This window comes from Acipenser ruthenus, chromosome 17 (assembly GCF_902713425.1).
Source record: "Acipenser ruthenus chromosome 17, fAciRut3.2 maternal haplotype, whole genome shotgun sequence".
Classification (NCBI taxonomy): Eukaryota; Metazoa; Chordata; class Actinopteri; order Acipenseriformes; family Acipenseridae; genus Acipenser; species Acipenser ruthenus.
Genome location: NC_081205.1, coordinates 21024082 through 21042567, shown reverse-complemented (window position 1 = coordinate 21042567; position 18486 = coordinate 21024082). Strand labels below are relative to the sequence as shown.

The 18486-nt window shown below is 39.5% G+C and overlaps 1 protein-coding gene across 8 annotated transcripts in view; it reads right to left on the bottom strand.

The window, feature by feature from the left end:
* The window catches only part of LOC117423322 (rho guanine nucleotide exchange factor 4-like), a 165505-nt gene that overhangs the window by 61335 nt on the left and 85684 nt on the right, over positions 1-18486 (bottom strand). For 5 of the 8 annotated variants that reach the window (XM_058990110.1, XM_034038875.3, XM_034928633.2 and 2 more), the window contains 3 exons: positions 10082-14629; positions 6492-6794; positions 5139-5268 (listed from right to left, as the gene is read on the bottom strand). In XM_058990110.1, the coding sequence (XP_058846093.1) occupies positions 5139-5268; positions 6492-6794; positions 10082-14629 (4981 nt within the window). Of the gene's footprint in view, positions 1-5138; positions 5269-6491; positions 6795-10081; positions 14630-17490; positions 17789-18486 lie in introns of those variants that run through there. The other 3 variants (XM_058990112.1, XM_058990113.1, XM_058990114.1) reach the window with 3 other exon arrangements.

Genomic DNA, 18486 nt, shown 5'->3' with positions numbered 1-18486 from the left:
GATGTAAAGGTTTCTAATGACTATACTTCAGCATCCTTGCTGGTTATTTTTCTGACAATTATGACAGTGGGAGGCGCTGTATGCAGGTTTGGCGTGAATGAGGTGAAGAGAGGCAGGTGAGGACAAGCAATTATAAGACTCTGGTTTGGAATCTCAGTTCGAAGTTGAACTTGATGAGCATACTGTAGCACTTTGAAATGTTTGGAAACCTTGTTTGGTTAGCCTAGTTTGATACAAAAATGTCAATTTCTTGGCCAGCCATTGAGGAGGGATGCTGTTGATATTGCTAGATACGGAGTAAAAACAATGGGGATTTAGAAGAATATACAGTATTAGGAATCTGCCCTTGCTGTAACAGTCTGTTTCTGACAGCTTTTATACAATACCAAATGGCTTTTTACAATGGTAGCTTGTCATAAGGTGAAAGGGTTAAAACAAATGAACCAGGCCTAGTTTGGCACCACATAAAGCACACAGCACACTACAGACTTATGAAAAATTTATGCCAAGGCTAATTCTGTTAGCTTTTTAATTCAACGTTGCTGCAAAAATGCATTACGTTACCTTTCTGTGTCCTGTGTTGCCCGTATTGCAGCGTTATATTTTTAAACACATTGTTTACACATCATGGGTCATAAATCAACTTTTGATTACAGTGTACTTCACAACATTTACTCGGGAGTGTGAGCCAGGAGAAATAAAACATCTCTTCTAAGGATCACAGTGTATCCAGATTACACTCCCTCCTGCAACAATGCTGGTTTTCTGTTCCCACAAGAGCCCCAGCATTGTTGCAGGAGGGAGTGTGAACCGGATGCACTGTGATGTTTAGAAGAAAAATCCTTATTCTCCTGGCGAACGTTCACGAGCAAGAGTTGAAAAAAAAAAACGAATTCCCTAGTTGATTTATCTATGAATGAAAAAGAAATCTAAACAATTGGGAATACAGTATGTTAAAAAATATTGCTGACATATTGACAACACAGGGTATAGCAACCGTAAAATAATGAGTTTCTTATAAACACTGCAGGGGGTTCTGTAACATTTCAAAAGGACATGGAGCTAACAAAGTTATTTCATTACATCTTAACTAATATGTTTTCAAATGTTATCACTACGGCTTAACAAAAACATCAATAGAAAAAAGCAAACCCTATTTTGCTTATTGAGCTAAAAGTAGTAGCATAAACATGTCTATACAACATTGTGGAAACTACGTTTGTGAAATATAAACAAACTTGACTGGAAAACAGGCATGATATAGTAAAGCACACAGAAACCTAAACTGGAAGAATGTAGTAAAGACAAACCAATGAACAGGACTGTGTAACACTGTAGCTAGAAAAGATATATACTCCTGTTAGGGATGGATTCACAATGTATTTATTTATTCATTTATTTAAGAATGATTAATGCAGATTTGCTCAAAATCCACGGAAATAATGCTTATGATTCTAGTGAGTTACTCATTGCCAACTTTCTTAAGAAAATCAAGGTCAAAAGAGGTCATAGGTCATACAGCCCCCCCCCATAATCATGTTTTTTAAACTGTGTACTTTGTATCTTTACATTTGAGGTACAGTACCTAAATCAATTTAATTACAAACCCATCATATGACTAGGTTAGTGGGAGGATTGAAAGGATGGGTGGCTCCTTGCAAATAAGAGAGGACGACCCTTAAGAGTGCTGCTGGATAATTTACTGGATTGTGTTACGCACGATCTCAGGGGTCTGTAGGCGTTCACAACTCCTACACCACAAGCTCATAAGGTACAAAGATGCCGTCTGTACAAGACCTCGCCTGCAGAAACTCTTGTGAATAGGGCTCTCTCAGGGAGAAAGAAATACTCTGAATTAGACTTTCTAATTGATGTCAAGGAAGGTCGTGGATTCCCAGGGCAACTGGCTACAGAGCATAATGTGACAAGACATTGTTATCCTTGAGCAATGTTTCTCAAGCGCCTTGTTCACAACCAATTGTGAAGAGAGGAGCTTGAAACTGTTTTAAAACCTAACGTTAACTCTGCAGTGCAATTTGAACATAATTCCTAGGTGTCTGCTTACAACATTCCTCGACAAAGCTGTTTGCATAATCTTCTCTATCAGACAGTAGACTTTGTTTACTTCCTCCCTCTCATTCACTCCCGCCTTCCCTCTCATGTTGAAACTTGTCTGACACTCCATCACTCAATGAGACAATTATGCAACAGGGTAGAGACTGGGCGTGAACCAGTGATCACACACACCACAAACGAGTGTCTTAACCGCAGCACAAAAGAGCCAGGCTCATTTGGTTTGGATAGGATAGGATAGGATGTTTAGGGCAGGATTTTAAAAAGGTCATAAATGATAACTCCAGTGTTAATCAAGAAATCGGTATGAGGCATTGATTTTGGCATTATCAAGTGGTCGTAACCCACCTTGAAACAGAAATTGAACAGACCGCGGCTGTGACGCAGACGATACAGAAACTACCTAGATAATTCAATTTTTTTAGTTATGGAAATATTTTAAACTTTTATATACTTGTGGTTATGAATGAGATTTGTTCACTTGTTTTAACAATTTGTAACCTTAAGCCCAGAACACTCTGCCCGATGACATCGCAGGAAGGGATGCATGGATGCATAAAGTACAGTGGCAATGGAGCGAATCAATAGGTGAAAAGATAAGGCTATGGCAGTAATAAATATTTACAACTTAAGGTGACGTGATCGTGAAAACCACATATGACTGGAGACATGCATGTATTCTCTCTGTCTATTAAACACACACGCACACACACACATACACACACACACACGCACACACTACATATATATCCACACGATATTCAATTGGTTTGTATATAATGTCCGTGTCGATATTTTTTGAAAACAAGACCTGACAGCCCCACATTGTACTTTTTATCTATTAGACAAAATATTTACAGAATACTTAAAAACTGCTGCTATAATCATGATTCATTTATTAATAATAGTGTTATCATTAAATTATACCATGAAGGTAACCTATAATGTGTCCCCCAAAAAATGAACTAACTACAAACACAAATGACAGTTCAAACGTAAATTTAAAATTTCCATTTGGCTGCTGCTCGCAGATGAGAGAGCTGTCTCGCTCTACGCTAGTAGTTTCCGTTCAGCGGATTATGATTCCATTCATTTTCTTGATCTGCGACAATTAAGCTTTTTAACGAGAAATGCGTTCATTGTCTTAACAGATTGATTTATAACACATTTCATTAAAAATCACTTGCTACTAAAGCTCTCGTTACTATACCACAAGTTCGATACAATAACACTGTTTTTTGAAAATCCTGCCCTTAACCTCATGGTCAGAATTCATACTGAAAGGTCCTCACACAACACTGTTCAGTACACTCTTTTCCCTGTAACCCAATACTGTATGAGTCACGGCACCATTGTAACAGACACACCGCAAGCAAGCATCTTAACCACTATGTCAGGCTCATCTGCAGGTATAGGTTATAATCTTTAACCTCATCTCACCAACAGGTGTCACGTTTGCACCAACTGAGAATTCTAAATTACAGAATATCGTTTTTCAGTAAGCACCCACAGCTTTAACACAGCTGTAAGGTGATTGTTGACAGAGCTGTAAATGCAATTGTCTGTGGTTAGATGCTGTATAAGCTCTCCTGTGCGTCTACATGTGTGAATGACCTCACACTTCAGCATGGATGGACATTCTCTTATTCTGACTGAAAGGTATCCTGACATTTGTTTATAGCAAACTAAAAATCCATTGTCAGGGAACACAGAAAGTTAATTTTAAATTAGAAAGTATACAGTATTGATAAAGAAAATGAATAACATGAAATTCAACTCAAAATACTAATCTATGAAGTCCTGAACTCAAGAGTTCTGAACCACAGTTCAAATTAGCACTCTAAAACTTGTTGGGGTTCAGCAGCTGAATGAAGAAACATTTCAAAAAAATGTGATTTACAGACAGTCCATCCTGCCACAACTGTAATTACCAACATTGTGAGCTATCAGTAACATGGACTAGTAGACTATCATGACCTACATGCACAGTGTGTACATGTAAAATGGATAGTCTGAAATAGAATGTATATGTTAACAAGCAACTACGTATTGGATGAGTGCTTCAATACATATACTGCATGTAGAAATGTAAGTGATCAGTTGTTCTAGAGTCTATTTGGATCACTCAATTAAATCTCCAGTATACTGGATGCAATGCAACTTAGGGAGGGGTTGAAATATTACTTTCGAAACCCTGTGCCAAATTATGTGTTAGAATGTAAGTTTGAGTGGATGGTAACAGAAAAGTCAAAATAACAGTTAACATACACTATTGCTCTACAGTATATTGGTTCTGTCTTACATCAGGCCTATTGAAACCTCAGGTAAAATTAACAGACACCATCTGCTGATTGGGAGACAGAACTGCATTTGTTAAAATACAAACTATGTCTAATAAGCAGTGTCGTCTAGGAATCAACATGTCCCGCTGAGCTTTGCTGTGGGAATGTTTGCGTGATAATTTGTATGCACAGATACAGCCTCCCTAACAATTTGAAATCATGAAGCTCTAAGGAAATACCAATTACCAGTCATTTATGACCAGCCCTCTGGTCATTGATACAACAGGAGAGACAGCAAATGTTGAGACCTCTCATCAAAAGCATTTACATTGGTTTTACTATACTTTACAACCAGTGCAATAACCACATTTTGAGCTCCACAAAAAAATACCATGCTGAGTATCAAGAGTCTTGATACTATCATGATACTACAGAAGTTATGCCCACCACATGCTAAATAGCTGCCAAACATGTGTTATTAGAAGTACAAATTACATAACAACCTACCACACAGTTTGACACAATGCCATAGCAGTAGGACAAAAGATATTTAGTTCATTCCAGTGGCAGAGTGGCAAAGCTTCAGAGGAAACATGGTCTGATTTCTGAAGCAGTACAGTTGAGTACAGAGAAGGCTGCACTAGTATAAGGGTTGTTAGGATTGTTAAGTCAACGCTACTTTTGCCATTATATGCCACAGTAAACCCACAGACCGGGACACCAAGTTGCCACCACAGAGTACTGCACTCCTGGCTGCAGTGAGAGAGGAAACAATTCACTCACCCGGGTAGGAGATCCGTTGCCTCCAGCCCAGGCAGTCCAGGCCGATGGGAGTGCTCTGGGAGAAACTGTGAGCCTTCAGGGGCAGAGGAGGAAAGGGCACTGACGTAGTGAGGGACAGTCTCGCCCGGGCCTGGGAAAAGGGAAGAGTTTTAGTCCATGGTCTTCTGTAAATAGTTCACATTTCTAATGATACTCTGGCTGTGGACAGCCAAAGATAATGACTTTCTTTTATTTAGTGAGGATTATATAGTCACTGTCGCCCATGAACCATGGATACAATCAACATGGATACAGATAACATCAGACATGCATTTTTATACAGCTAGTTTTAGCTCAGATAACAGACGGAACAGCTATCCATTGATAAACCTGTGTGACCTTTTGATTTTACAAGGTCATATTATTTCCCAAGGTGTACTGGAGGAGCAAGACATCTTGGGAAATAAGTTAAAATGGCTTAAGAATGTAGTGCAGATACCCCTTCTTGAGTTGTAAGTCAAAACCAAGGCTGGAAAGTAAAGGATGGCTGTTATCGCAGTGATCTTTACCTTTGCTGTCGTTGTCTTCCCAATACGTGGGGTGGAGAACAACTTTTGATCAGAAAAATAATCCTAGACAGAGTCATGTCTTTTTATTTAAGAATGATCTTTGCTGGAGCATTATGCTTGTTGGTACTTGGCTCGGCAACCAGGCTTTAAAGTTGTTTTTTTTTTCTCCCTATTGAACCCATTTTAAAGCTACAGGTTGTCCAGCCAAGTTTCAAGCACAAATTTTCTAAACAAAAATCAAAATTATCATTTTATAGAAAGAGGATATTGTCAACCATAAATTGACTTAGTACAGTAGAGTACTACTTGTGGATTTAGTCCTCATGAAAAGATGAGGGACAAAGGCACTGGCTAGAGTCAGGCATTGGTCATGCTTTGATAGGTTGTTCTGGGGCATTCGGTAGATCAAGAGCAGTATAAACTTTGTTATCCATTACAATCATTGGTCACGTCAAAAGTAAAAGTGTCATTTCACCAGGTGAAAGGAAAACCAAAAAAAGAAATGAACAGGCAGAAACAGGGACACACAAAAAAGGTAGAGGTCTGTGAGGACATTCCGTGTCTACAAATGTGTGCCTTATAGAAACATCACACTGGTGAGCACTCAACATAGGGCCTGGACCCTGTTTCTTATGACACTCCCCTAGCATAGACAACATGGAGGAATACACAATTCTTATGGCAGCAGGTTTAAGGTGAAGTGAAAGCAGGATGGTGAACGAGCTGAGTAGGATCAAAGAAAGATTAAGATCTCGTAGAAGCGACAGCAGGAGAAGCAGACTGAGATGCAGAGGAGGCGTCTTACTTTCCACATGTCGTCCGACAGCTCCGCTCCTTGCCTGCTGAAGCTGACTGGCATCTCCCTTGCCAGCTTCCGTTTGCGTCTCTTCTCTTCTACAATCCACAGATCATCTGAGCTGCATCGCTTCACCAGCTCCTTCATCTTCTTCTCACTGCTCATCCGGGGACTCTCAGCAGTCCTCGGGAGGGGGAGGGTCCAGCTGCCCAGGTCTGAGAAGGGGCGGCAGGGGGGCGAGGTTGGGGAGGGGTACTTCTTTCGCAGGGTGAACGACTGGTCGGGTGTTTGGACTGGTGATTTCATAAAGTCCTGCATAAGCATTGTGTGGAGATTGTAATGATAAAGAAATTACTGACTGGAGCAGTGCTGATTCTGCTGTTAAATATGCAGTAACATTATTTTCATTTAACTTCCAAACATATCTGTCTCAGGTTAGAGTTGTACACCATGGTTTTAATGTATTAGTGATGAGCATACTATAGTTGTCATGATTATTTACTCAATAACGGAACGGCAAATAACGCAAAGCTGATAGACGACACTAATGAATGACACTTGTTCTAAAACCAATGCTTACTGATGAAATGATTCACATCGACACTCAAAAAGTGAATTATTGAAATGATTCACATCGACACTCAAAAAGTGAATAATTGAAATGATTCACATCGACACTCAAAAAGTGAATTATTTCAATGGACTACGTGATTATTTCATACAAACAGTTAAATAAACAAATAACTTTAAAAAGTTGAAATGCCTTTAGTGTCTCGGGAGTTCCATTATTACCTCGTAACATTCCTTTAAGGGTCCGTTAGAACATTTATATTAAGTGTTATTATTTTTCCACTGAACACTTATTTTTCTCAGCCTTTGATTTGTGTTCACTACAGGCTACAAAGTCTGTCAAGCTCTATATTTGTCCCATGTACTGTTTGAGATGTAATTGTAAATGAATACTGCACACTGTCTCCATTTCACTCTTTTCTTGTAACAGCTTGTCAATCTGTTTCATGCAGCACTGTGGGAAGTTATAATAGTCACTAGATGGAGCTGCATACTTGGTTTTAAACAGTGAGCTATCCATTTTCTAAAATACATTTTAGAAGATTGTCACTTTATAGTGTGAAAAAATATCATCTCTACTACTGTTCCCTGTAAAATTTATTATCTGCTGTATTATTGAATTGTGGTTGTCACACTTATACTTTGCTTGAACAAAAGTTATTGTATTTCTTGCTCTTATTGTATTACTTGTATTGTAACACTTGAAATGTATTTGCTTACGATTGTAAGTCGCCCTGGATAAGGATGTCTGCTAAGAAATAAATAATAATAATAATAATAATAATAATAATAATAATAATAATAATAATAATAATAATAATAATAAAATGTAGTCAGTATAACAACAAACGTTGGAAAAATGGTAAGCCCTTTTTTAAACAGCGCTTGTCATTGTATAACCTACTACTGCTGCAAGTACTAACAGAAGCATGCCTATTCAGAGCAGGTTGAGTGGAGGAAGCTTGTGTCCCTACAAAAACACACCAGATCGTAAACAAGGTCTGTTTTCTGAGTGTATACACACAAGGCTACGACTGAACATGGTTGTCGGACGCTGCGTGTTTAAGAGCGAATTTAAAGTTGAAATCTTTCTTTGAGGATATTTTCAAAGCTAGTCTAGTCAGTTAGCTCACTTGTTAAAAATATGTATTTATTTGTCTCAAACAGTAAGTAAGCTCTGTATATAAATAGTCAAATGAAATGACTAACTGATTGAGTGTTTAGAAGGAAGTGAACTGCAGGCACACCCTGCAGAGAGAGAACCCCCCTCTGATACAAGGCAATGATTAGTCAGCTACAATGAAAAAGGAATAGGAGTTTTGGGATGGCTATTTATATTCCACGAGAATTTGGCATGGACAAGAGAAGCTTGCTGAGTGTTTTGTTTTTCAGTGTGGTTACATGTTAAAAGAGCTACAGGATAGCAATGGTATTTTTGCAGGTATGTAGTATTGGTGAAAAACACTTGTTAGAGGCCTGTATAATTTGAACTAGCATGTGGATTGATGAACTACAGATACAGTTTAGTCCCCGAATTAAGGCTTTTAAGCCCAAAAACAAATCACCATTATGAACCTGAAACGAAACCTGTCAAATATAGAACCAGATGTATGTCATAATTGAACTCTTTGAGCGTGCACATTTTTGGGGCCCTTAAACTAATACTCCAGGTTGTTTGTTCTTTGTCTTGTGACATTGACAGTTTTATTTTCCTTTCACAAAAAATGTGGCCCTTTCTGTCACCTGATCCATATTTTCCTATTGCAATAAAATAACATTTTAAGATTGTATTAAACAGGGATATATCACCTAAATGAAGGAGCATTTTCTAGCACTGTTATTTTGTTTTTCAATTTTTCCTCAAATCTAAACCTCAATACATATATATCAACTTGTACTTTAAAACACTTGTCTTAACTAATTCTATCTTAGCCCCAGAGAGATCTTTGCAAAACAGCGCCCTCTCTTGACACAGAAGAAGTGGAACAGCCAAACCTTCCTCACAAACTGAGCAGTGACTATCTGTATGTGTTTCAGCTCAATAGCTTGCAGCAAAGGATGTGTCCTCAGTATGCTTTATGACTCCCCACACACCTTGCACATCTGAGATCTGTAAATCAATTGCTTCTGTGCAGTAAATCCAGTGTGATGTCTTTTTTCCCCAGATAGCCCAGTTTTAATAATAACATATTCTTCTTTTTGTTATATAATTACTTTGTATATAATAGTGATTTTACACAACTGTAATATAATACTGTAACATTTCAGACCTGTACCAAGTCTAATGTGCCACGTGAATCCTGGCCATACTGCTTTAATAAATGGTGATATTGTAATTACATTTAGACATCAAAGCACACCCTTTTTGTTGGTTCAGCTATAATTGCATTGTGTGCACACTCCCCTTCAGGTTCAGTTTAATGTGTGAACAGATGTACAGTATTATAAAAAGGTTTATGAAAGGACCAGACATAGCTTGTTAAATAGAGGTGCCACCCAAACATCAGCCCCTCCCGGTTCTCCATACAGACACAACTACTGTGTTTAAAAAAAAAAAAAAAACATTTTAAACCCATTCACTATGATTCAGTTGAAGCCAAATTATCCTGCAACACTGCAATAAATTCATTTCCTGTGCAACAGCACCTATAAAAAGTTTACCTTTGCCATAACCATGGTTTTCTGGTGTTTACACTATGCTTTATCCTTTACTGTAATTTTCCATGGTCAACTATCATTTTCTTTGTTTTACTATACTATGCTTTTACTATGGCATGCTACAGTAAACTTCTATAAGGTAGGACCTGTTGCAAAATAATTGAATGTATCATGTTAAGGCAAGATAGGCTTCATCCGAGTGAAAATAAAGTACTGAAACATAAAATAACTACTGGACTTGTCATGTTGTTGTTTTGATACTGAGCTGTAAGGACATGGGCTATTATTACAAAGAGTGTTGTTCTGAAATTGAACAATCTAACACTTTTTGGATTACAACAAACAAAACGTAAAAATATATTGCACCTTACCTCATCTTTATGAATGTTAATGGCTGAAGAAGAGCTGATAAGGCTTGTTTGTGACTGGCTGCTACTACCACTGTCCTCCTTCTGATAGTCAGTGTCCAGTGAATGGACGGACAGGAGTTGTGCTGCTCTGGGCTTCAATGTCTTTGGCCTTTCTGGGGGATCGGTGAGCCCTTCTAAACTGGCCCCATTGCCAAGAGAGGTCAAAGAGGCTGCACTGGCCCTGCAAGGGTAGCGGAAACTCCGCCTGTTGGCACCAGGGCGTGGGCTCTGGGGTTTGGGGCTCATGGGTCTCAGGGGAACATCCATTCCCTCTGAAGGCGTGGGGTTGCTGGACCAAGACGGTGTTAGTTGGTTAGCTTGTGCTTGCTGACTGCAGGGGCTAATTGGCGTCAATGGGCTAACGTCTTCCAGGTGAGAAACATCCAAGTCGTTCTTTGAGGATTTTTGTAAACTAGGATTAGAGCAGACAATCGTCAGTCCACTGGGTGGTCCTTTCCTCTTTTTGCCATCTGCTGATTTGCTTCTTTCCAGAGGGTTTCGTGGGATTTCAACTGTGTTAACTTGTTCGGTGCTGTCATTGGACTTTGTGGTTCTCTTCACAGCAGGAGAGGCCCTGCCTTCCTGCATGTTCCTGGATATTCTGGTGGCATATTCGCTGTGGATTTGCTGGGGAGACCTTGTGCTTTGTGCATCTGAGGCCGACACGCCACGTTTCAGTAACTCAGCTTCCTTAGCTTTCTTGAACTTCCTCCAGGACATTTGTTTGGACTTGGTCTCTTCACTATCCAGCTTGGAACCATGCTCCTCGTTGTCTTTTTCCAAGGACTTTGACTCGAAGAAGCTTGATAAGGACTTGTGGGCCAGAGCAAACCTCATGCGCAGGTTGAGGCTGTCTGTGCTTTTGCTCCTCTTGTAGCCCACGTTCTCCCCAGACTTTTTGGCCTCCTGGTCACCAGGGCTGCTGGCAGTATCACCATCAACAGTGCTTGAACTCTGGTTATACAGCTTTCTAACATGCTTTGTCCGTGGTGTGGAGGTGTTCAAGCCATAGTCATCCATTTCAATTCTGTCACTAAAAAAAGCCTTACTCATATTCTGACTGAGTGTGCTGCTGTTCTCAAAGACCCCCTCTTCCTCAGAATTATCTGCGATAAGCTCTTCACCCCTAGGAGTGTGCTGAAGATGATCTGACTCATAGGATACATGTGCCCTGTATAAAGGATAATGGATTTTATAAGTGGGTATGCCATCCTTGGTCATGTTATCTTGTCCTTTTTCCCCACTGCTGTCCTCCAACTGGGGTGCGCTGGTACTGTCCTTGGAAGGGTTTTCACCTTTTGCTTTGTTGTCCCGGGATGCTTTTTTTTTCCTCCTAAAAGAGGGCATTTTAGAGAAAACAGATTTTGAGGTCTTGCCAGTCGTGCTGCTCTTGGACGTCTGTTTCTGTACAGCTTTGTGGAGGCTGTTGTTGCTGCCAAGGAATGTATAGAAATTGTCATCCATTTCTTCGCTGTTGGTACTAATCCCATCAGCGTCCTGCAATACCATTGTGGGACAGAGTTGGCTTTCACTAGTCATGTAACCATTGAGGATGGGGTTCATTTTCCCACTGTTGTCATGTTCGCTTGTGCCAATGGTTTGCTGCTGCTCCTTAAATGTATCTGGTATCTTACTGGCCAGATCAGAGTCGTTAATTTGACTCAGTCCTGATGCTTTTGTTTCTTCTTTTCTTTCAGTCGTTGACTTATCACTTGAAGCTTTGCCAGTAAACAGATTCTCATCAGCAGTTATCCTGCTTCGTAGGAGTTCTGTAACTATACTAACTTCTTGATCAATCTCCTGACGGTTGATTAAACTGGATTCACCCTTCAGTTGTATTTCATCCGGGAAACTTTCCACCAGAATGGTCTGGAGATTGTTTACCGACCCCAAGTTATAATTTGTATCTGGTTCTAGGCTCCCCTCTTCAGGAATTTCATGGGCAGACAGGCTCGATTCAGAACACAGTTGAGTTGTTTCACTGCTCGGTTCTGGTAATCTGCATGATGTAGCTTTTGATCCTTCCTTTGCATCAAAAGATAGACCACTGACTGCTGCTTCTCTTAAAAGATTTTTACTGTTTTCCTCCTCTTCTACCGTCTGTAATAAAATCTCTCTTGCTTCCGAGAGTCTTGGCAAGTTGCTCTGTCCTGTATCAACAGGATTCTCTGGAACAATCGTCTTTCTTTTGGCAAGGGATTTGCTACTCGCACAGTGGTCAGACTTCTTAAAACCCACTTCTGGACTACCTTTAATTGTGTTACCGTTTGACACAACAACTGTGTTACCTGCACTGTCAAAAGACTTTCTGTTAGTTTGTGAGTCGGTATGACACCCGGAACCAGTGCTGTTGTTTTCAGTCCCTGTATTCAATGTACAATCTCTAGCATGCTGGATCACTGCACTTGCATTTATGTGACACACACCACTGACCACACTCTCATTCTGAGAGGTCTTGAATTCATTTGTGACAGAAGTTTTAATCTGGGGAGCAGTTTTAATACAAGTGTGATCAGATTCTAGATCTTCATCACTTGTCCCTGAAACCAACTCATCGCTGATCCAGTTTGGTTCATAGTCTAGGTTGCTTGGGGTCTCCTCTACATCTGCAATGCTTGGCTCAAATTCTGAACAACTGGGAGGACTCACTTTTTTTTCCTGATTATTAATGATGACAATATCATTTATATCTGCTTGCAAGAGGCAATGATTTTCTCTAAGATTATCCTTAAAGTGAATTCTAACTGCTTCCTCCGACAAAGAATCTGGTGGCTCGTCAGTTGATTGACAAGCATGATCAGTCTGCCCACTACAGATTCCTACTAGTACCTGGTCTACCTCTGTTCTTATAGGGTGGTCAGGATTGTATGTTTCTAAGCTTGTTTCTGTATTATTATTACTGTCTGATTGGGGTTCGTAGGGGGTGGTGTTTATCTCAAAATAAGTTTCCTCAGAAACGCTATTAAATTGTGCATTTGTGCTCACTGTTGTTTCTATTGTCTTAAGTGGAATTTCACTTAAGCCTGAGTTACTGTCTTTTAAACTTTCTCTCTGAAAAAGGTCAGTTTCACATTGCAAGTGATTAGATTCCACAGCTGTTTTAGTCGTTACTTCATTTGCTCCAGATTTTTCCTCTGAAGTATGGTCCAGGCTTTCATCAAAATTTACCTCCAAATCAGCCTGAATTACATTTGAGTCAGCTACAGGGCAGGGTTCATTTAGTTCTGCTGTATTTGTTGAAATGGTTGGTGTCACATCTGGTAGGATCTCCAATGTCTCCGAGCTAGTCCCTTGCCCTGCACTGCTCCCTTCAGAATGTATTTCTTGCAAGAAACAAAAACTTTCCAATTCAGAGGATGAACCATTTAACTGTACATTCAGTTCAGATAGAGCAGATTCAGGCAAACCTGCATGTCTCTGATTGTCTGCACAAACGTTCTCGCAGTTTGTATCAGAAGAATCTACGCAATGCTGTTCTGCAGTACCATCAACAGAAGTTTGTTCCTCCTCCCCTGAATTTGAATCTGGACCATCATCTTCTGGCTTTGATTGAGTCTCTAAACAAATCTGATTGTCCTCTGTTCCAGGTGCATCCTGGCTCTGTACAGATTCCTCCTGACTCAAAGATTGTAGTAGCTCAGCAACAATTTTGCGTATCTCTGGACTTGTCTCGGAATCCAAAGGTCTTTCTTCTCTAGAATCTATAAAAGTATAAAACTGGTGTTGTGCTTCATCCTGTGCTGCAGGGGAGTCAGTTGTCCCTAAAAGTGTGACAAGACTACTTAGATCAGCAGTGGATCCTGCTGCAGCCTCTGGCTCATCAGGTACTATGTTATGTTCAGCTGATGCTGAGTTTGTTTCAGGATGAAGTTTGTTTGATTCTAACCTCTTGTTTGTAAAGTTCAGTACCTGACTTGCTTCAGTAACATCCTGACCTGAGATGGTGTCTACAAAGATGGGAACTCCAGCTATCTTTAGTGGTGTTTCTGTATTAAAAATACCAAGTGATTGTTCTGTTTGTGCCACAGAAGTAACACCAGTCAGTTCTAGTTCTGACAGAAGAAGATTTTCATCTTGCCTTTCGCACGTTGATTCTAAATCTTGCAACACAAAAACCAGTTCTGAGTCAGAATTGGAATCGTTTAGTTTTTGAAGAACAGGAATAACATCACAGGCTTTTCGAAGTGTATTCGATGAACCTTCGGCTGAACCCAAGCTGATATCGTTCAGTTTGGATTCGGATTCGGTTTCCAGTTGGCAGTCTGTTAGGTTCTTATCAGCCCTGGACTCTGTTACTGCAGAGTCTTCACAGCTATCTCGGCTTATGTCAGAAAGAGTGTCACTGTTCCATGACCGTGTGTCAAAATACTCCTCTGTTGTTTCGTGTGCAGGTTCAGTAGCAGTATCACTTGATTCCTTTGTTTGTAGTGTTTCCTCTGGGCTAGGGCCGGAATCTCGATCTTCTAAGAAATCAGTTTCACTTGCAGGGTCTTCTACTGTTTCTGTGGCCTTTGAAAATAGAAGAAAAAACACTTAGTCAAGATAAAGCAGGACTACAGAGAATGTATTTTTTTTCTATATTCTATTGCTGAAGCCTATAGCATTACAGAAAAAAAGTGATTGTTCCAAAAATATCATAAAAACATTGAATTAGAATTTACAAAACCAGTAACAAATTAAAGAAGGCATAGTTTTGAGTCTTTACTTTTGAGTAAATTTGTTAATTGTTGTTTCATATCATCTATATTTTCCTCATATGTATTTTCTTACATTGTACCTGTTTAATAATCTAATATGGTGGGTGTTCTGTATGACACTATGCCACGACTCCTATCTTTCCAGCAAAAAAAAAATTCTGACAAGATTCCTGATTGCGGGGAAAGCAGCTGGGGAGACATATCAATGTAGCACATACTTCCGTGCTAAAATGCTTCCCCTTTTCACTTCCCCATAATCAACACCAATCTTTGCTGGTAAAGCTACTGTAGCTTGGCAAATAATGTTCTAAGTAGTACCAACAAGAGAGTATCATATGGAACACTAAATGAATAGGCTATTAAGCTGGTAAGTAACTTGTAGTAACCAGTAACTAGTATTAGTAAAAATCTGGTACAAAATATCCTTGCAACTGCACGGGAATAAAGATTTAGATATACTGTATCTGTGCTGACAAGATTTTGGTATACGCTGTATAGCTCTATAGTATTTGAAGATGCTGATAACAGATCATTTCCAATATACTGTATCAAATCAAATACATGTATGCAGTTTGTGCAGTGTGCCATGCCTTCGCCATGCTTTCCCCATGCATTTACTATAGATAACCATACTTTACCATATATTCTTATGATTTACCATGCATTACTACACTTTGTTTTTACCAGGATCTGACTGTAAACTCTGCATCTCTGAAAAAGAGCTCCCTGGGAAGAACTTTAAAAATAAAGTGCTGTTTTCTTCAAGGACACGTCACATCATAAAAGATGAAAAAGAATGAGACGCTCTTTCTGTGTGGAAAGCAAGGATTTCCATCTCTCACTTGCTCCTATGACCTCGCTGTGAGAAACTTTGCAGTCAGCCATGCCTCAGTGTCAGTCTTATAAACACTGGCACCCTGTACAGCACACATTGACCACTGGACTGCACATTGGATGTGTGTTTCAGTGGTTAAAGAAAAGGGCTTATAACCAGGAGGTCCCCGGTTCAAATCCCGGCTCACTCACTCACTGACTCACTGTATGACCCTGAGCAAGTCAACCTCCTTGTGCTCTGTCTTTTGGGTGAGACATTGTTGTAAGTGACTCTGCAGCTGATGCATAGTTCACACACCCTAGTCTCTGTATGTCGCCTTGGATAAAGGCGCCTGCCAAATAAACAATTAATAATAGAAATAATTGACGCTGTATAATAATAGGATGCATTGTACTCTCACCAGACATCGCTATCAGTTTCAATAAAGCCACAGTGCAAAAACAAAGATCAACTAGACTTATCAACGGTAAGAGAAAAAGTAATCTCCACATAAGAAAAGGTTTTACAGCATTATGTGATTAAAGGCAAGTTATTTGTAGGTTGAGCAATTTAGCATCTGCATATAAAAGACACAGTAAAGATGGGTTTGTTTTGGTCTGTTTGTTTAACTTTGTTTTAGTATTACTGTCATGGGCCAACACTGACAAATGTGAGCACTGGCAGGACCCCAGTAATCGTACTATTGGATTGAAGACTGATGCCTAATGCTGAATGAAGATACAACAATAAGGAACATGTCATGAATTAGCGGCGTGCACAGGGTTTTATTTCAATTACATACCAATACACTGTAGATTAAGAGAAACTGAAACAGCTGCTAGTACGTACTTTGAAGCATTTTAAGAAACTCTTCACATTTCGTTATCGGAGCAAGGTAGCATTTACTGAAACGCCCCTTAAGCATAAAAATGAGCATTTCCATGATAATGAACATTGAATTAGTTCACAAAGCAACTTCTATATCGTTTCAGTAATTTGGACTTGGAGTTTGACAATTCTGAGCTACAGTATAAGATATTGGGGATTGTAGTGAGACCAGTTGTTGTTGAGTTTTACAATACAATTGTTTAATTTATTTCTATTGATTTGAGCCTCTATAAACTGGTGACAAAAGCCTGGATTTGCTTTGACTCTTCGTTTTTGGGCCCAAAACTAATTAACCATCTCTAATAGAAATACTGTAATAAAAACACTGCCCCCAATCCTTGAGACTCAAACACACACACACACACACTTTACTCTCCCCTCACACCCCAATTCCTTCCACAAGCTAATTATTACCAGCTACCCCAGACGATGGTGATGTCAGATAGACGCATAAAGGAGGTTCCAGGTGGTTTTATTAGATTACTGAAGGTATTAGGTTTTGTTGATTCCACAATTTCAACAATCATTACAAATGATTTAACATAACCAGAAATGTGTTAATAAAAACTTAAAACATCTTCAACCATGATCAAGCATACTCTACCAACATCCACCCTAAATCTGGTGCTACTATTTCAAAATTTAAGATAATTTTGGGTTAGTAGGTTAACAATAAGAACTTGAAAACTGGGCAAAGTGAACGTATTTTTTAAGTACTCACAATCATGTTTCGTATCAAATCTGACTTAATAACAAAACAAACAAAAACATAATGAAGATCATTTACATTTCTGTATAGCAGTTTCAGCATTACATTCATTCAGTGACTTTCATAACAGCGTTATTTGGTAATTGTTAAAGCAGCTGCTGTGCCTTACTTCAAATAAATTCCCAGCCCCTTCTCCCAGACATTCCCTTCACCTCTGAATTCAGATTTGTAAATTCTCACATTTCCCCTGGTTCGCACTTACCACGAATGACCCCAGTAAATTCATAAGCCCCTGCAATCTCAGATCTACTCAATACTCAATGAACAGAATTACCCAGCTGAGCACGGCTCCCATCATCTTTCACCCTCTGCTCCTGTGCAGTGCAGTTTCTCAGGACTCAGAGGTATGCTGCCAAGATCTGTTGTGTTTTTTTTCTCCTTTTGTTTAGTTTTTTACTGCCCAATTTCCTCAGAGCCTGACCTTGATATATGAGAGTTCCTGGATTCCAATGACATCTTCCATAATCAGGTCTTTGATATCTGCTTAAACTTGTCCAAACAACAAGTTCCAACAGCTCGACTTAATTGTGTGTGCACAAACTTTACTGAGCCACGGACCCCCTTAAATGACAACAAACACAGGCACGCGTTCTACTTTTTGTCGGATGTCAAGTGTCACGGAAAGCCACAGACAAGCTTTCAGCTGTAGTGTCCAACACAATTCTAAAAAGAGTTTTTGCACGTTTCAGAATGCTGCCACCTTAAAACCACTATCATGTTTGTAGTTATTTCCTGTCCGACATTATCAGTAAACAGCAATCCCTTTTTTTAGTTCATTTCTGTTTGTTTCATGATCTAAGAATAATTGGACTTTTCTGTGGGTATAATATCAAGAACGTGCCTGTTTGGATCGCAAAGTGATAAAGAGGCAAGAAGGATTCAAAAGAAAGTGTGTGTGTGGGGGGAGGTGCAATTCAGTTACACACAGTGAGAACTATCTTAGTGGAATGTAAACAAGCCCGGCAGTCTTCACATGCGGAGAGAGAGCACAGAAGGTTAAACTGTGGAAGAATGTAACAAATAGGCACCAAGGAATTAACAAACTCCTTTGGGACATCTCATAATGGTACAAAGACAGGAATATGGCAACTGAATTGGCTACTGGAACCAGGCCTCAATAAACATCCATTTTGGACTGGAAATCCTTACAGTACACTGGGAATAGGAACACTTGCTGGCATGTTGAAGAGCATTGAGC